Source organism: Pseudochaenichthys georgianus, chromosome 8, assembly GCF_902827115.2.
Source record: "Pseudochaenichthys georgianus chromosome 8, fPseGeo1.2, whole genome shotgun sequence".
Lineage (NCBI taxonomy): Eukaryota > Metazoa > Chordata > Actinopteri > Perciformes > Channichthyidae > Pseudochaenichthys > Pseudochaenichthys georgianus.
In genome coordinates, this window is record NC_047510.2 from 30,302,514 (window position 1) to 30,320,632 (window position 18,119).

Consider the following 18,119-nt stretch of genomic DNA (forward strand, 5'->3'; position numbering starts at 1 on the left):
ATGAAAATGTTTCAAAAGTGCTCAAACTTCACATTTGTGCTAACAGTCCAGCCGTGAAGACATCTATGGGACAGTTGAGATTTCTTCAAATGCCTTTGCCATGGCAACACAATGCTCGCCATGAAACACGGTTTTCTCTAAATTCTTCACTTTCTTCTTACACATTTCATTTTAATCTAAATTCTTCACTTTCTTCTTACACATTACATTTCAGCATAGCAGTTTAGCGTCAGCTTTTCAGCATGAAGCATTCCCACTAGCAATTTCTTCAGGAATTGCATTCTCTAGTTTGACTTGTTGCCCGAAGACAACAGTGAAAACCTAAGGGAGAGTTGATATAGAAATGCCTTTATTGTGAAATTGATTGTGTGGGAGTATTAAAAGTGTAGCCCACTTTTGTAAAAAAAACAACATTTAACGATATGTCACAAAGATTATTGAGGATTTTTGTGCGAGATTTGGTTAATTGGAATAACAGATATACTTAATGAGGTGAAAGGTCAAGTAAAACATTTAATGTCTTTGTAGAATATTTTCTGTAAGGAAGTCAGACACTTATAACACAAATCTGAGCCTGTAAGTCAAGCATTTTGCCAATTTCCTAACAATGACGGTGTGGAATGACTGCGAGCGACTCCATTGCAGTATGTTTTGCAGCTGCAGTGCTCTCACTCATTACTGGAGCCATTTCGACCCAGGCTGAAAAACACCAACTCATCCCTTAACGTAGAAAAGTGATCAGCTCGTACAAATGTTTTGAGCGGCCCACGACGCCAGGGCTAGCCCTTCCACGTAGTCAGACTGAACCGATCTTCCCATAAAAACACACCGTCATCGCAGAGCCGTTTACCGCGTGACATGTGAATGCAGCTTTAGCGTGGATTACAGAGGGACTTATTTCCATCACTTCCGATCAGCCAGTCTCTGCAGGAGGGCGATGACTGTGTCCTGCTTGGAGGAGAGCAGCTCCAGGGCGGTGGCTATCCTGCCGAGGGACCCTGCCATCCGGACCTCCCTCCTCTCGCGCCTCTTCTCCCTGGCTTCCACTCGGTGTCCAGCCACTCGATCCAGGTAGGACTGTTCCTCCTGTCGCTGCAGGATCTCCTGCGACAAAGCGGCGCTGCTCGGCTCCTCGTTCCCTTTCTGGCTCTGTCCTTCGCTCATGGACATGGTTGTTGCGTGGGAAATCGAAGGATTGAGAGAGGAAGAAGTAGGGGGGAAAGAGGAGGAAAGGCTGAGGAGATTCTGGGTGTTGCAGAGCGGCGCATTGCTAAGACGAAAGGGTACGACGCCTGATGAGAACAACGGAGCTTTACAGCCTACGTATCGCGATGTGTTGTGGTCCGTGTTGCTAGTGGAGCTAAGAAGGGAAGGGGAAGCTGTCTCTGTAAAACAAGGAGAGGAGATAAACGATGGGGATGGCACAATGGTGGCTGGGTGAATGCTGGTTGTAACAGTGTCACTGATGATCAGGGGTTTGAGCTCGGGAGCATTCGGTGGGCTACCGGTGGTCATTGAAGGCATGGCAGCAGCAGTACTGATGAGTTGACCGCTGATGGCTCCCTGACCCACTGAGTCCACACCACCGCTCGAAGCAAAGTCCCCATTGGGCTGGATGATGGTGGGGGGGGCTGCCTCAGGTTTCACAGCGATCTGGGCCAAAGGACCAGGCAGTGTGGAAACCGCCTTCCCGCTTTTGTTTCGTTTGTTGTTGATGACCTGAGTGCCAACGGTGTCGCAGAGAGTAGCGTCCATCAACTAGAGTGAAAGAAGATCAACACAAAGAGATGGAAAAAGGAATTAAACAAGCGATTAAACAACTTTGTTTCAGGTTTTTTGGTGAATGTATAGAACATACTTCAATCTCATACAATGAGTAAGCTCTACCGCTCTCACTACGGCACTATGTACACTGTGTCAACATGCAGAGAAATCTAAAGCTTGACAGGCCTGCTGCGCCGGATTTCGAGGGTTAAGTTATGATTGGACAATGGCTGTTGTTGGAGACCTGGCAAACAGCCAACAACATTATTCCTTAATGCAGACGCGGGGCGGGCCCTGGGTGGCCACGACACCCATTATTTGTACCTCTGAAATTAAATGCCCTCATACGGATTAAGGTCACCCGCTGGGTCGGTTTTAATTTAAACAGTATGCCTGGTAAAGCTCAAAGTGAAAATGCAGCTATGAGAGCTTTAAACATGGTGTGTATATATCGGGTATAAAGGCAGAGCATGAGAGATCATCCAAATGACTTTGACAAAGGGAACGGAGATCTGAAAGTATATTAGTCCCCTAATGGGACTTTTATTTAGATTAATTATAACCTTCCTTATAAAGCTCTTGAAAAAAACACCTGCTTGCATAGCACTCACTATCGATAAACACGGTTCATGGTATAGATCAGACATGATCCAGTTGCATTTCTAGAGCAGGCTGCCGATCTAAACTAGCATCAAAGTTATTCATAGAAATCGAAACAGTGTTCGGGAAAAAACCCAAAAAGCACAGCAGGGCTCCTTGAAGACTTACATCGAAGAACTCCCAGGACGTTTTGGCGTGTCCCGTCTCCTGGCTGCGGTCTTTGACCCTCTTGTACGTGACGATGAGGTTGTTCCACTTGCGGCGGATCTTTTCGACAGGAAGCAGGTGGCCCTTGGAGGCCATCTCCTCCTGGACACTCTGGAAGAGCTGTGAGCGCTCCCGGGTCTCGTAGAGGCCCCAGCGCCGGCCCACCGCCTCAATCAGACACAGCACGGCTTTGGAGGAGAAATCAGAGCCGGAGAGAAGCGTCTTGTCTGAGGGGGAAAGAGGCATCGCTGGGGGAGAGGAAAGAAGTGGGATTTAGATATGGAAGAGATAAAAGCCTGGAGACGTACTTTTTGAATCAGTTTCTTAATATAGAATGTATAAAATTCAGCAAAAGTGATAACATTTTTCATTGATTTAACTTGAGATATTGTGTGTATTTGCTGTGCACTTCTTGATGGTGTAAGGTGGGCAGGGCTTGGTTGGAAAAAGTGATGTCACATTCTCCAATGAGGATTAGCAATATTTAAAAAAAATCTAATTAAGATCTACATATGGTACTTAGGAGTTACCTTTTATTACTAAAATATAAATAAATTTGACTTTAAACTTTTGTGTTGCCAAAACCTAGTGTTATGAAGACATTTTAAAAGATTTGAACCCCTGTTTTGAAGGTCTTTAACATAAAATACAGTTGAAATATTTACATTTTGTCATTTACTTTAAATGATCCTTTCATTCCTAAAAGGTTTGTCAACAAAACTAAAGTCATGTAAGAGTTTAACATTTCTTACACCAAATGAATCGTCTCATTCATGTGTGTGCATGCTGATTAGACTTGGGTGTATCCCGACATGTCGTGGCAGTAAATTAAAGGGTGTTTCATGTAGTCGTTGCTGTGGACCTTCTTAATACCTTCTTTGGGGGGCCCCTTCTGGTCCGGGGCCGCAAGCAGTTGCCTGCCTTGCCTGTTCACAAGGTGCGCCCGTGGGAGTGATCCTCTCACACTGATGCTCTCACCTGGAGCTATCTTCAGGTACGTCTTTCCATCCCCCGATGTGGTGAAGAAGCGGTCTGAACTCACCGGGTCTAAAAGGAAAACAGGTAAGAAGCTTTAAAAAGGATTGTAGATTTTTACTAGATTCACCAAAAGTTGGCATTAGATTTAGCATGATTTGCATATTAAACATAAAAGTTAATACAATTAAGTGATAGACTGTGAAGTTTCATAGTGCCATCTATTCGTTTTCCTCATGTCATGACTCTCCCTCCACATTATTGTAGAAACAGCTTATTTTATCCGTGAGCGCAACAGTCTCTCTCTCTCTCTCTCTCTCTCTCTCTCTCTCTCTCTCTCTCTCTCTCTCTCTCTCTCTCTCTCTCTCTCTCTCTCTCTCTCTCTCTCTCTCCATCTCCCACTTTCATCACTTACATCGCCCATCGTACAGGGCAAATGGAAAATGTTGTTACATCAAGGTCGTCTCGTTCATGTGTGTGCATGCTGATTAGACTTGGAGAGTTTTTTCATTTTGATCAACAATCATAATTGTAAAGGTGTGATCAGTGGCGATCCTACGGTCTGTGGGGGCCCTAGGCAAACATTCACTGTGGGCCGCCCGGAGCGGAGCAAGGCAACAAAACTTAAGATAAGAAGAAGCAGCATTTTACGGCACGCTATGCATGGGGCAGCCTTGAGGGGGTTTCCCGACATGTCGTTGCAGTAAATTAAAGGGTGTTTCATGTAGTCGTTGCTGTGGACCTTCTTAATCTACCTTCTTTGGGGGGCCCCTTCTGGTCCGTGGCCCCAAGCAGTTGCCTGCCTTGCCTGTTCACAAGGTGCGCCCTTGGGAGTGATCCTCTTACACTGATGCTCTCACCTGGAGCTATCTTCAGGTACGTCTTTCCCTCCCCCGATGTGGTGAAGAAGCGGTCTGTACTCACCGGGTCTAAAAGGAAAACAGATAAGAGGCACATTATTATCATCATAATAAGATTTAAAAAGGATTGTAGATTTTTACTAGACTCACCCAAAGTTGGCATTATATTTAGCATGATTTGCATAGGAAGTGTAAGGCTTTTAAGAATTGTAGGCAACTGCGCAATTTTTTATAAATATATGTCTTGATGTAATTAATCATCTAAGTAATATCCATACTTTCTTTTGTAAATTTTTAGGTGGTTCAGCATTAATACCTTCATTAATACAATAATAAAAAAGTATATATTATAAGTAGGCTATATATTATAATTATATATTAGCTCTTATACACATTTACATATGTATTGTTAGTATAAACTGCCGTACAATGTATATGTAATCTGTCATGAACCCCAATTTCCCCCAAGAATGAATTAAATATTCAGATGTGGACACTATCCACCTGTAGTGCGTCCTCTTAATCAGAAACCCCACGTATTGAATTATTGTTTCTAAATTGTGCATTCAAAAGGGAAAGAGAAAGCCCAGCAGCACTCACACAGCAGACCCGGAGCAGCGGTGTTCTCTCCCGGCTCCTCGGCAGTCTGCTCCCCGCCTCGGCATGCGGAATCCCCGCAAGGCGCAGGCGAGCCTCGGCTGCTCAGAACCAGCGCAGACGTGTTCTTCTCATCCACCGCTTCCGTTTTCACATGCAGGATCACGATGTCCCCGAAGCCGCCTTGCAGATGTCCCTCCATTTCTGACAGAAAACAACAGGGAAGAAAAAAGACCGAGCGTGTGTATGTCGCCTGCGCAGGCGTTACATTTGGGAGAAAGTTTGTAGCTCCGGGATCGAGCTGCGCCTCGGTATGTGCTGCTCACTTCATGATTCCCGCACGTCGGGGAAGTTATTCGGTTAGAAAGACCCTCACAAACCCCCGCTGGAGTTTTTTTTTCGTGAGGGGTAGAGAAATGGCTGCGCTGTCCTCTCCTGCTGACGCAGAGCGGCTGCGCAGCTCTCCGCATAGATTTGCTGCTGGGAACTGTGACGGTGACGTCACACGCAGGGCATGGAGGCAATAAAGCAGGGGGGTCAAACTCAATTTCATTGCGGGCCACATTAGCATTATGGTTGCACTCAAAGGTTGTAACTTTAAGACTATATATATGTAAATATATAATAAATAATGTATTACAGTTGCAAGAAAAAGTATGTGAACCCTTTGGATTCTCCACACATAGCGTTGTGTGTTCTTCCAAACAACTCAACTTTGGTTTCATCTGTCCACAGAATATTTTGCCAGTAGTGCTGTGGAACATCCAGGTGCTCTTTTGCAAACTTCAAACGTGCAACAATGTTTTTTCTGGACAGCAGTGGCTTCCTCCGTGGTGTCCTCCCATGAACTCCATTCTTGTTCAGTGTTTTACGTATCGTAGATTCGTCAACAGAGATGTTAGCATGTGCCAGAGATTTCTTTAAGTCTCCAGCTGACACTCGAGGATTCTTCTTCACCTCATTGAGCATTCTGCGCTGTGCTCTTGCAGTCATCTTTACAGGACGGCCACTCCTAGGGAGAGTAGCAACAGTGCTGAACTTTCTCCATTTATAGACAACTTGTCTTACTGTGGACTGATGAACATCAAGGCTTTAGAGATACTTTTGGAACCCCTTCCAGCTTTATGCAAGTCAACAATTCTTAATCGTAGGCAGGGCCGCCCCTGGCCAACTTCCCCCCCACCGACAGGAGTAAAAAGAAATGTTTTTGGAAACAAAGTAGGTTACTTTGCAAATATAATTCCTGTTTATTATTATTATCAACACAGTTACTTTTTTATACAGTGAGGTAAATGGTAAATGTGCATGTATGTGGTTCAGTATGCGTTAGGTGCGTCTGCATTTCCTACCAAATACTAGTCTCGAAAAGATTACAATATAATTAATGCAAATACACTACTTCTACTACTAATAATAATCATAATCAATTCAATAATATACGTGATATGTGATGACTTTCAAAGAGAAAAGCAAGCACACTCTGAATAAAGTGTTTTCGGTCTGTTTCCGGTATTTGTTTATGACGATGTGGAATTGCACAGGGGAAAATAACGTATCTATGCCACAATCTTAGATGCGGATTTTGTTAAACTAATATGTTTGCGCTGTGGACCAACACTATACATTGACGGGGAAGGGGGTAGCAATAAAGATAACACCATTAAACAGTTACACAACATAACAGAAATAATATCGATAGCAGCATCCCTAGCAACCACCTTGGTAACAATGAAAACGTTGTAGACACAATTTCCTGAAGTAATCTTCGTAATAACCATAGACTGTATATAGGTAATAACTAGCAAACTAAAGATCATGTGCATCCACTGCACACATAATCTGAAATAACAACTCATATTTATCGCATCAAATGACATCAAAAGGCATTTTAATGGCCAAACTAACTTTAAAATAGGCATTTTACACCGAGAATAAAACGAAGTTCGGCCATGTTTTTTTTTCTGCAGGGAGAAATGTGAAGATCACGTGACATAGACGCCAGCCATTGGAATGAATGGTGAAAAAAACGTAGGGAATTTACAATTTCAGATGCGTTTTTGTATAAATACTACGTCCTACGTTGTGGACCAACGTAGTTATTACACGTTTTTTTTATGAGACTGGGTTGGGTTGTGGGCCGGATTTTGCCTTGAGTTTGACACCACTGCAATAAAGCTTCAACAGGACACTTTCTATAGGTGTCCTTAACAGTATGGACGTAGACATTTCAAATCTTCTGAAACATTGCCTGCACAAAGACATGTTGGAACTGGATGTGTATTTTGTAAATGGTGTCATTTGTATCTTTCATATTTTATGCATGCTTCTTTAGTAATATTCAGCTATTGTTGGCTCTTTACCTGCTGTAACATGTAAATATCCCCTCTGTGGGACTAATGAAAGCTTTAGCGCAAGTTCAATAGGGAAGACCTAACACGAGTCACTTACGCGTCACTCTATTGCTTCCTTCCCCCCTCATTAAATACGAGGGCGTCACCCCTCAGCAGCCAATTGCTGCACAGACTAAATTCCTTAAATACCTGCTCTTCCTCCCTGTCAGTTGTCATTTCAGGTGACCACACGAAACCCGCCTCCACCCCTCTCGCCTCCTCCAGGACAAAGCTTAACTTCCCTCTTCAGACCGGTCCCACCTACTTATCACCACCATCAGTGTCTAGCCCCCGGGGATTTCATCGGAGCGGTGCTTTCCCTCCTGAATGATTATCCTGCAAACCGGGGCCTAATCGCCAAACACCATTCCATTCTCCTTTTGTATTATCATAGCAATCATTTCATTCATATGACGTGTAACAATAAATATGTATTCCTTACATCACGTCTCTCCGGTTTGAAATAAAGGTATTCTGATTCTATCTAACAAATGACTTAGGGTAAATATAGAAGGACAGAAAATCCTTTGGTTCCCTCATGTTATTACTCTTTAAAAGAAGACACATATTTCCATCCTTTTTATTATAATTAAAATAAACTTTAAGCTTTTCAAGTTTTCATACAAGTTTTTTACTACAATAGTGTCAATCTTCTTTGTTTTCATTCTGCATACAGATTTAACCTTTAAGCACTGGTGCAAAAGTACTCCGTGAAAGGGTTAATACTCAACAGTCCTGCATTTAAAATCTTACTTAAGTAAAGTACGAAAGTAGTGGCTTCAAAATATACTAGTTCCTATGGCTGTCGGATACATTTAGTAGTGTAAAAGTAGTGGAGTAGAAGTATGAAGTAGCATTGAATGAAAATACTCAGGTGAAGTGCAAGCAGGTTTATCAAAACAAGCAATTTCAAATTCTGACTTTCACAAAACATACATTCATAATTGATACTTTATGAAACCCTCTTATCCCAACGTGATTATTCTTTAAAATAAAGTGCCATTGAAAATAATGTTGAGTTACATTTTCTTTGAATAAAATCACACACATTCATATAAAACACCTCCATTGTTAAAACTTGGGTTAAAGAAAAGCTGTCAAAACTTAAGAAAACAATTAAACAAATACTAATGATACCACACTTAACCTTTTTATGAGTAAAGAAATTAAATGCATTTTTTTTAATGCAAAATGCACTCAAGATACTTTATTCATGCATTTGTCTTCCTTGAACAATCTGTTGAATTAATTACACAGGATGAGACTGAAAAGTCCAAACATGTCTATACTACTCCAAAAGGAAGGACAATAAAACACCATTTAAAGTCAGTGTTGCTATTATCTAAAAATATATTTGCCATTTTTTAAATTATATTCATACTATTGGATAGTAAAGCCTGAGTGTAAATGGATATCAGAGCAGGAATCAAGGTAGCTGCTACAGTAAACATTCTTTGAAAGTTATCTTGACAGTATAAAAGTTATTTGGAAAATGTTAAAACTAAAATTGCTGCAGTGCTGCTGTACTCTTGCCAGAGAAACATCTTCTCCCCACGATCAGCACTTTGCACCCTGGAGCTGAAACACTTAGGAAGTTGAAAACTTTAACCGGAAAAACTTTTGGACCTTTGACTGAAACGAAACATAAGGTTGGAGAATATATTAGTTAAATTACACAAGCAGAGATATGGAGCCGACTCAAAAGGTCTGGCCATCTCACTTATTACATTAATGATTAATCTATCTGGAAGTACTGTTTATGACCTGTCTATCCGACCTTCCACAGGTTAACACTTTGAAATTCAATGTAATTTAAAAAGTACGTTAGGTAAGCTAGATAAGTTGTGTCTTAAATCAAGTAAAGTTCCATTGCCTTCTCTTGATTAGCAACTTTTCTGTTTGGAATATATTATCGAAACAGGGCTATTTACACATTTTGAAACCGTTTCCCAGTATCCACTGAGCTTAAAAAATGAAATCTGTCAGCCAACAGTTTGTTCAGAGATGTTGAACACACTATTAAATTCCTTGTCAAACAACTTCTTCAGTCTGTTTCCCATCGCAAGGTATCCAGCATTGTCCTGCAAAAAGAACACAACAGACCTTATCACTAAAATATGTCCTAAAAAATGAATCTTTACTTTGATATTTGACTGTTTTAAACCATTTAGTACCAGATGTGAACATGATGAAAACTCCCAACCCTGCAGTTCATGTAGAGCAGGGTTGGGAGTTCAATAAAAAAACACTCGCGGACCACCTAACTCCACAAATATCCAAAAACACATCGTTTTTTACAAATCGCCTGAAAGTTGTACAAACAAGTGGCAATATGTGTGATGAAGGTGCTTATCTGGGCTATATCATGCAATCGAAAGTGAAACTTAAGCTCGTTCCATTGCGGAGATATTCCCGCGAGAGTGAGAAAAACTTAAATAAATGTATTTATTTCAAATGTGAAATGTTACCAATATACTCACGGACCACTAGGGGGCGCTCACGGACCACACTTTGAGAAGCACTGATGTAGAGCTTATGAAAGACACTGTTTCTTACTTGGTTGTATGAAGCAGAGTTGGAGAAAATGAGCTGGACGTCGGACACAAACTCTCCGACAGTCTGGTAGAGTTTCTTCTGGAGTTTTCCGGCTACATTGTCCAGCCACATCGGAGTTTTAATCACAGAGGAGTATCGTTCCAACTGTGGGCAGAAAGCAGTAATTAATTAAAAAGGGCCTATTACGCTTTTTGGGGCTTTCCATTTCCTGTAGTGTGTTATATAGGTTTTTGTGCATGTCATGGTCTGTAAAGGCTCAAATCCCAAAGTTCCCTGCAGAGGGAGTTTCTCTCCCACACACTCCCCTCCGACTGAAAAGCCTCCATTGGACTCCTTTGTTTACTTCCGTAGCGCTCCTATTGGCTGGTGCTAACATATTAGTATGTTGTGTCTCTACTGTGACATGTCTCCATGCTTTAATGTTCAAAAAGTTCTTAATTGTTCTCATACTGCAGCACCTCTTTTCACCCTCCGTCTGAAACCAGAGCCCAGTCTGCTCTGATTGGTTAGCTGGCCAGCTCGGTTGTGATTGTTCAACCACTTAGACATGTCCCGCCCCCTTAGCCTATCATGTACAATGTGTTGGAACACTAGCTAATAGAACCGCTAGTGTTACATAGTGATGTCACTGTGTTATGGAAGTAAACAAAGGAGGCACTTCAGGCAGAGATAGGACACGACAAAGTGCTGCAGCACAGGCAGTATGAGAAAAATAAAGACCTCTTTGAACATTAAACAAAGCATTTCACAGTAGAGAAACTACATCCAAATATGAACCTGAACATGAGCAGAATAAGTTCTCTTTAAACAGTCTGCAAAAAACACATTTATCAGATTCACAAAAGACAAGAAGATAGTCCTCCAGGAACCAGATAATGAAGCACACTTTATATGCTTTTAAATTAAATCATTGGCATTATTTGTCATTAATAGGAGCAATATTGGAATCACAATAAAAAGCACTTACCCCACATGGGTTAGAAGCAAATATGTGATCCTTATCAGCACTGCGCAGACACAGAAGGAGGTATTGGCAATGCTGTTGATGTAAGAAAAGGGAGGGATGAGATTAATGGAAAACAAGACACGACGATGAAAAGAGAGATTGAGTCGCAGTGTGCTCACCAGCAGTCGTTGTGATATTGTGCGAGACAAGGCTGCTTCTCTGTCCGACTCACTGGGGTAAAGGTTTCCGTTGGCCTTGTATACACAGAACGTACACATCCATTGGTTTCCATCGCTGCTCACATTGACACAAACATCATAACGGTATATATGTTGGATCGGACAATTAGCAATCTTCAACAGTAGATAACATCGATCCCTCTTTAAATAAGTGAAACCACGTGACATAACACTTGCGTAGGTCATTTATAAAGTTGAACAGTTAGTTTAACATGTAATAAAAGCAGGGTCTCCGTCAAGGCAGCGATGCGTTTACCAAAATAAAGTAGATTAGGTGACTTGCATTACAATACAATGTATTGAATTAAGTAGGATTCTCCAGTTGAAGTTGAATCTACATTTTTTTTATGGATGTCAGTTTTCGAGGCCAAAGCATGTCACATTGCTATCATTTATTCAGGGGTGTCAAACTCAATTTCATCCCGGGCCACATCAGCATTATAGTGGCACTCAAAGGGCCGGTTTTAAATTTTAATATAATATATATTAAATAATGTATTATATTACATTGTTGGCCCTGCATTGGATTATTATCAGTTCTGGTAATATCTTCCTGAATAACTACGTCTGAAAGCAGAAGTCTAGGGCAAATAATTGAAAGCAAATATTAAACAATTACACCAATTGTATTGTATATTATATTCTTAGCAAGCTCTTGCGGGCCACATAAAATTAGGTCGCGGGCCGGATTTGGCCCCCGGGCCTTGAGTTTGACACCCCTGATTTAGATACATCCATGAGTTTAGACTGGTGGAAAAACAATGTCTCTTGAACTACTTGGTAGGTGTCCTTTATAAGAAAATAATGAACAACCTGCAGCCAATCAGAATCAAGTATTAATCCAGATTTAAGGGGAACAAAATTAATCGTGGTTTTTTCTTTCGCTTCAAAGCTCACCGTATGATTTTGTCCTCCACATGAGGAAGGTGGCATTTCTGATGGAAGGAGCGAGGGCAGGTATCACACACCACAAACTTGTCTTCTTCTTCAGTTTTACAGATGAAACACTCGTCATCGTTTTTCTCATCATCCTGCCAAGACAGAAGTGTAAACATCTCAGTAGAATTACACTACAGAAGGTTCCTTGTTTATGAAAATGACTGATTAACAAACTTACCAGATCCTCACTTCGCGGTTTGCACAGTTTACAATCACACCGCACTTTGTGGATCCTCAAGATATTTGCCTGAAAATAAACAGTGTCTATGGTTAACAACGTTCAGGCTTGACAAGTCCTTCGGTCTCTCAAAAGCTCATTACCTCCCTGGCTACAGGTACATTTTTGTAACTGAAGATTTGCTCTGAAAATTCTTAAACATCACTGTTTTCACAACAGAGCCAGCCAGCTAACCAATCAGAGCAGACTGGGTTCTGGTTTCAGACAGAGGGTGAAAAGAGGTGCTGCAGCACAGGCAGAAGGGGAAAAATAAAGAGCTTTGTGAACATTAAAGCATGGAGACATGTCACAGTAGAGGCTCAAAATACAAGTATGAACCTGAAAGAGAGCATAATGAGGAACCTTTAAAGATTCCTATGAAAATGCATCTCACAAGAATGCACAGTTACATGTTTACCTTTATGTGATCCCCGAGTGCTTTCCCTTCACACTCGATGTCTTTCTTCCAGGACAAATATGTTGGAGATGCCTCCAGCATGAACTGCATTGGGGTCATCCATCTGGTCTCAGTACGAATACTCTTCCCTAAGATCGCTGGCAAGAAGACACATTACACTAGATTCAGCTGGTCAGTAAAAACTTTATTATTTCAATACACATATTAAGCTTTTGTGTTCAGTCAGATATAGCTACCTGTTGCAAATCGTTTTTTGTGTAAGTCCCCCGCTAAAGGTCCACATGTGACTTTGAACACCTTCCTGCCACTGTCATGGCTGGCGTCTGTCTGTTCCTCTCTCTCTCCTTCTTCGTCTGTAATGGACAACATGATTATCCTAATGCTATGATACTGGGATTGGGTCAAGCGGCAGTCGATGCAAGAGTGCCAAAAACTGCATTTCTTCAAATGGCCACTTGAGGCTCTAAAAGGGAGGTTTAAAGAGCGACCGTTTCAGCAAAAATTCTTCTACAAAAAAAGTGTCAGTCTCAAATGTTCAGTGAGTGAAATTCTAGTGATATCCTATTTATATGTTGGCACTTATTAGCAGGTAATCAATGTCTGCACTTGGCCTGTTGGCTTAGCTCGTTGATGTACAAGTCACTTTAAAGAGTTAGCTGTTAATTTTTTCAGTTTAGTAGTGAGTGACCGAACAAGCGTTTTTTTGCTAGCCTAAATTAGCATCCCAATTGACATCAAAGGTAACGTGAATTATGGCTGCCAACCAAGCTAGCTAGCTTCAAGTATCTGGTAACTTAGCCTTTGGTACAAAAAAAACAAGTTCTATGATTTGTTCTAACATTAGCATCAGTGACGGGCCGTCCACACAGCGGCGTGCGTTGAAGCTTCCAACGCTTCTGCCCATTCACTTTGAATGGGGTGACGGCACTTTTAGCCGAACTGCATTGTGGGAAGCGACGTGGAGCGTTGCTGGCGTTGCTCGCTTCAAAAGTTGAGCAATGTTCAACTTTTGACACCTCGGCAGAAGCATCAGCCAATCGAATCATATGCCAGTACAAGCTCTAGCCAATCAAACCGCTGCTTGTGTGTCAGGGGCAGGAGATTCATGTGATTGGTTGTTGGTCGAGTGTCAGACACGCCCGCCGGCAAGCGTCAACGCACGCCGCTGTGTGGACGGGCCGTGACCTTATATAACTGAGGAAAGCAGGACCTGTTCCAGCTGTGGAAATATTTGTGCTGCTTGATGAATCCTGGTCCTCGTCCTCGTCCTTATCTTGTTCTTCCTCGGACACTAAAAAATGAAAATGGTGAATAGGTTTTCTATTGCTTCTTCGTATGAATAATTTATCCTACAGTTAAAACACTCACTTCTTCAATATTTGAAACTCAACATTTTACACATGCAGACTTAGATGAAAACCATTTAGATTAGACCGATACATCTTGTAATAATGTAGCTTGCAGGGATTCAGAGTTTTCTCATCGACTATCAAAAATACTCCATGTATACACCTTTAGCAACAAACCTGTGGTTACATCGTGAGTTGGGAACAGGGTCTAACAGTAAGAGAAAAGGGATATTATTAGGGTCAGATCATTAAAAACTAAGTAGTCAGAATATATGTATTTACATCAGTTTTCGTTATTACCTTTTTGCATCCTGCTCTGTAGTTTCCTGCTTTCAGATGACCCGCCTGCAGTGAAGTTCCCAAAATCTTACAGGGTGTCGCAACATTTAATAGTCCAGTTAACTTAAATCCAAGTTTAACAAACCTGTATAAGTTTTCCCAGAGTGGTGTCCAAACATTTAATGGTCATCTTCCAGTTCTTGGAGCTGTCCTTGCCCGCAAACCTCTCAAATTCACCCGGAGAAAACCACTGTCTCCCAACAGCGATGCACTTCTCCCCTGAAACAGAATAAAGTATTGAGGATGGGTTAATGTCAATCAAAATCTATCAAGCATTGGAAAATCCTTCCAGCTAAACCTAACTTCCCCATGTCACAAAACTGGATATTGAGCAACCAGTCTTGCCAATATTAAATTGACCGTGATTTCAGTTTTTTAAAGGGGACATATCATGTACATGTTCAGGTTCATATTAGTACCTTCTGCCTGTACCGGGACATGTCTCCATGCTTAATGTTCAAAAAGCTCTTTATTTTTCTCACACTGCCTGTGTGTGCCTACCTCTTTTCACCCTCGGTCTGAAATCAGAGCCCAGTCTGCTCTGATTGGTTACCTGGCCGGCTCTGTTGTGATTGGTCAAATGCTTAGAGATGGCCCGCCCCTTAGGCTATCACTTACAATGTAATGGAGTGCAAACAATTGGAGCATGAATGATACAGAGTGCTGTCACTATGTTACGGAAGAACACAAAAAAAGTCCAACAAACAAAAATGTAGCAGCGCAATGGTTTCAATTGGACATTGTTAACGGTCTCACACACATAGTACAGTGTCTTGAAAATCTTATCAGTCTGCACTGCAGGAGAACATTTGCTCATAGCGAAATAATATAATATATATAATATCTCCCCTTTTCTTTTGAGAATACGTTATCACACATATTACTTACTTAATAAAGTCACTATCTTTCTCCGGTCAGAATAAGATTGGAGAAGTTTCACTATATATCAGAAATTACATTGTGATTAATGATCTCTAAATCTGGTCCTAATTCACTTGATCTCCATATTGGAGTAGACAATGATGATCATTTTTTTTTTCATGATCCCATACTTCAGTTATTTATATTCTGCTCACCATCAGCCAGTCTTTTTCTGACGAGTATCCCCTCCTTCTCTCCACAGGTCACCGGCAGCTGGGACTTGTAGAGGTCCCAGTTCCAAATGTCGTTCTTCTCTCCCTTCTTCAGGGGAGAGGCTGGAAAATAAAAGCAAAGAAAGAAAGAATTTACTTTACAAGTTACTTTTCAGCAGGGGAACTTTGAGTAATACACAGTCATGTTTACAAATGGAAGCAGAAGTGGGAGGTGACTTACAGAAGTGTATTTTCTCAGGCCTTTTCCTCGGAGTCACCCGAGACGACGGACCTGGCTGCTCCTCCTCTTCGTCGCACACGTCCCTATTTTTCAGTTTTCTCTTCTTTTTAACAGAGCTCTCTTGCTTTTCCGCTTCCTCCTCATCTTCTGAAACATCCTTCCTTTTCCCTTCATCTGCCTCCTCTGTTTCCGCCCTCTCAGACGGCTTTATGTCGGATTGGAAAGTTCCTGCAATTTCAATTAACCGCCATTGATAATAACGGAAAAATTCCTTCCTAACATAGTCAGCAAATTTCGCCAATAATGATGTCAACTTATAACTACGTATTTATTTGTTTAGCTAACTATTTGAACAATGGTGTATTTATTGTTCTAGTTATCAATTTCAACAATGGTTTAATCCATGGTCATCACTTTGACCATGGTTTATGCAGAACTATTTTACATTTTACGATCAATGGCCAACGATTTCAACTTGTTTTTTCATTACTTTATAAGAAAATTGACAGTGTCCATATTTTTCAAGTTAGTCCATTTACTTTCAGCTTTCCGGTTAAACAGGTATGCTAGTTCGCTAACCCTATCAATCCTAAAATAGAGTAAACAGTGTTAGTGTTGAGTGATTCCGATTAAAATGTCCAAAGAGAACCGGAACATGGTGAACAGAATCTTAATCATTAACACACTAATGACCAAAATAAAGACTTCGTCTGACCGTTCATGAGGTCATTTCTCAGCAGTCGCAGGGTGGGGTACTCGTTCAAGATGGTCTCCTTGAAGACACAGGTCCAGAACGCTCTGATGTCCTGTGGTTGCTTACTCTCCAACCGGTCCAGAATCTCGTAGAGACCGTTCTTTATTTTTTTAATACTCTGCATGCGAATCACCTTCTACAGACACACAAACAAAAGGAGAAAATAAGCGGTTCAATAACTGCACAATAGCCTCAGAGCGCAGAATCAGATTGAGCCAAATCACATTTTTGTTTTTATCATTTTCAGCATCCAAAGAGCCTAGATTGAAGTCACAAAGATCACAACCTAGATATTGTTTTACGTGTATATTACAAAAGTTGTGAAACCTAAAATATAAACCAAAAATAAACTGAACTTGTTTTACAACACCAGGATATATTTCTTGGTCATCTGATCACAATGTTAGCTTTGACACTTCCATTAAAGCAGGGGTTGGGGTTATTTGAAAATATGTATACCTACTGTATGTATGCTAACATTCATTTAATCTATCCAATGGTTGACAGATCAAGTTGAAATGCTTCCATTCAATTTGGGTTAAACAGATTTTAAAATACTTTAACCTGATTGACAGATCATTCATACTGCTGATCACTGTCATGGTTTAATTTATATAAAATGTCTGTTCACCAAACGTCTCAAAAAGCACATAAAAGGGGACAACAAATAGTTTTGGGGTAGAGGGGGGCATGACAACGCCCATTAGAAAATAGAAAATAACCAAACCATATTCAAAATCCATTTGCAAAGTCGGCAGTAAACAGCCCAAATACAGGCCTACATCACTTTAAATAAAGTAATTGTTATAAATATTGTTCGTTTATGTTGTTTGTAAAGTGTAGACTCAGACGCAATCTGAGTCAAAAAGTAGTGGAATTAGATATTGAGACCAGCTCCAAGTGTCTATTCGACGAACTGCAGTTTTGGCGCTTTTTTATCACATGCCTCACGTTTCAAAATGTTTGTGCAGAAATGAGTAGCAGGCATTTCATTCAAACAGGAAGTGTGTATGAAGAAGGTAATAACAACAGCGTTTCCACTCCAGCCCCTCACCTCGTATGTTTTATCCAGCAGCAGGTCGTGGTCCCGGAGCTGTCGCAGAAAGGTTTGCGGGTTCTCCATGCAGGACATTTCCGTTTTATTTCGCCGGAAAAACTGCAGGAGCTCATTATCCCTCAGCCAATCCATCGTTTCAATCAGATACAGTCACAGCCACAGAACACCCAGAGACACCGCGTCTGCTCCACATCCAAACTATGGCACTAAAGTAAACAATGTGATTTAGAAAGTCTACCTCCGTTGTTTAGCATGCATTAGGCCTCCTTCCCTGCGCGTAAACTGTCCCGATTCATATTATTTGGACACTGGCCCTTTCAAATGCGCATAAGAAACTTCACCGTGGACTAGAACAGGGTTGGAGGTTTGAAATCAAAACAAGTAGATTTAGAAGCATTCATTCGTGGAGTTTCTTACCTGTATCTTCCCACAAATGTGTCCTCAGTTCCCCCTTCAGCGAATAGTATAGTATATTCCTGTAAACCCCCCTTCTCTTTGGGTGACGTTTGAAAAGTGAAACTAGTTTTTTATTTTTGACAGATAAATGCACTACTGGTCCCTGTCTGCAGAGGGCGCCATCCACTTAAAAGATACTTCC

At 41.2% G+C, this 18,119-nt stretch overlaps 2 protein-coding genes across 3 annotated transcripts; both read right to left on the reverse strand.

The window, feature by feature from the left end:
* Positions 1-332: 332 nt before the first annotated feature.
* LOC117451074 (uncharacterized) lies at positions 333-5,550 on the reverse strand. 2 transcript variants are annotated; one of them, XM_034089172.2, is made up of 5 exons: positions 5,007-5,550; positions 4,302-4,475; positions 3,445-3,618; positions 2,533-2,819; positions 333-1,758 (listed from the first exon to the last, which is right to left on the reverse strand). In XM_034089172.2, the coding sequence occupies exons 1-5, from the start codon at positions 5,203-5,205 to the stop codon at positions 904-906; spliced, it is 1,689 nt and encodes a 562-aa protein (XP_033945063.1). In that variant the 5' UTR covers positions 5,206-5,550; the 3' UTR covers positions 333-903. The 2 variants fall into 2 exon arrangements, with proteins under 2 accessions (XP_033945063.1, XP_033945064.1); XM_034089173.2 differs by having other exon boundaries at positions 4,407-4,475; positions 5,007-5,549.
* Positions 5,551-8,268: 2,718 nt separating this feature from the next.
* Positions 8,269-18,037, reverse strand: sp100.1 (SP110 nuclear antigen, tandem duplicate 1). The gene is made up of 17 exons (XM_034089468.1): positions 17,939-18,037; positions 17,519-17,727; positions 16,426-16,600; positions 15,711-15,938; positions 15,473-15,592; positions 14,482-14,615; positions 14,358-14,402; positions 14,235-14,265; positions 13,919-13,999; positions 12,945-13,061; positions 12,709-12,845; positions 12,252-12,320; positions 12,032-12,165; positions 11,075-11,189; positions 10,917-10,988; positions 9,950-10,093; positions 8,269-9,474 (listed from the first exon to the last, which is right to left on the reverse strand). The coding sequence occupies exons 2-17, from the start codon at positions 17,651-17,653 to the stop codon at positions 9,376-9,378; spliced, it is 1,836 nt and encodes a 611-aa protein (XP_033945359.1). The 5' UTR covers positions 17,654-17,727; positions 17,939-18,037; the 3' UTR covers positions 8,269-9,375.
* Between the last annotated feature and the right edge of the window lie 82 nt (positions 18,038-18,119).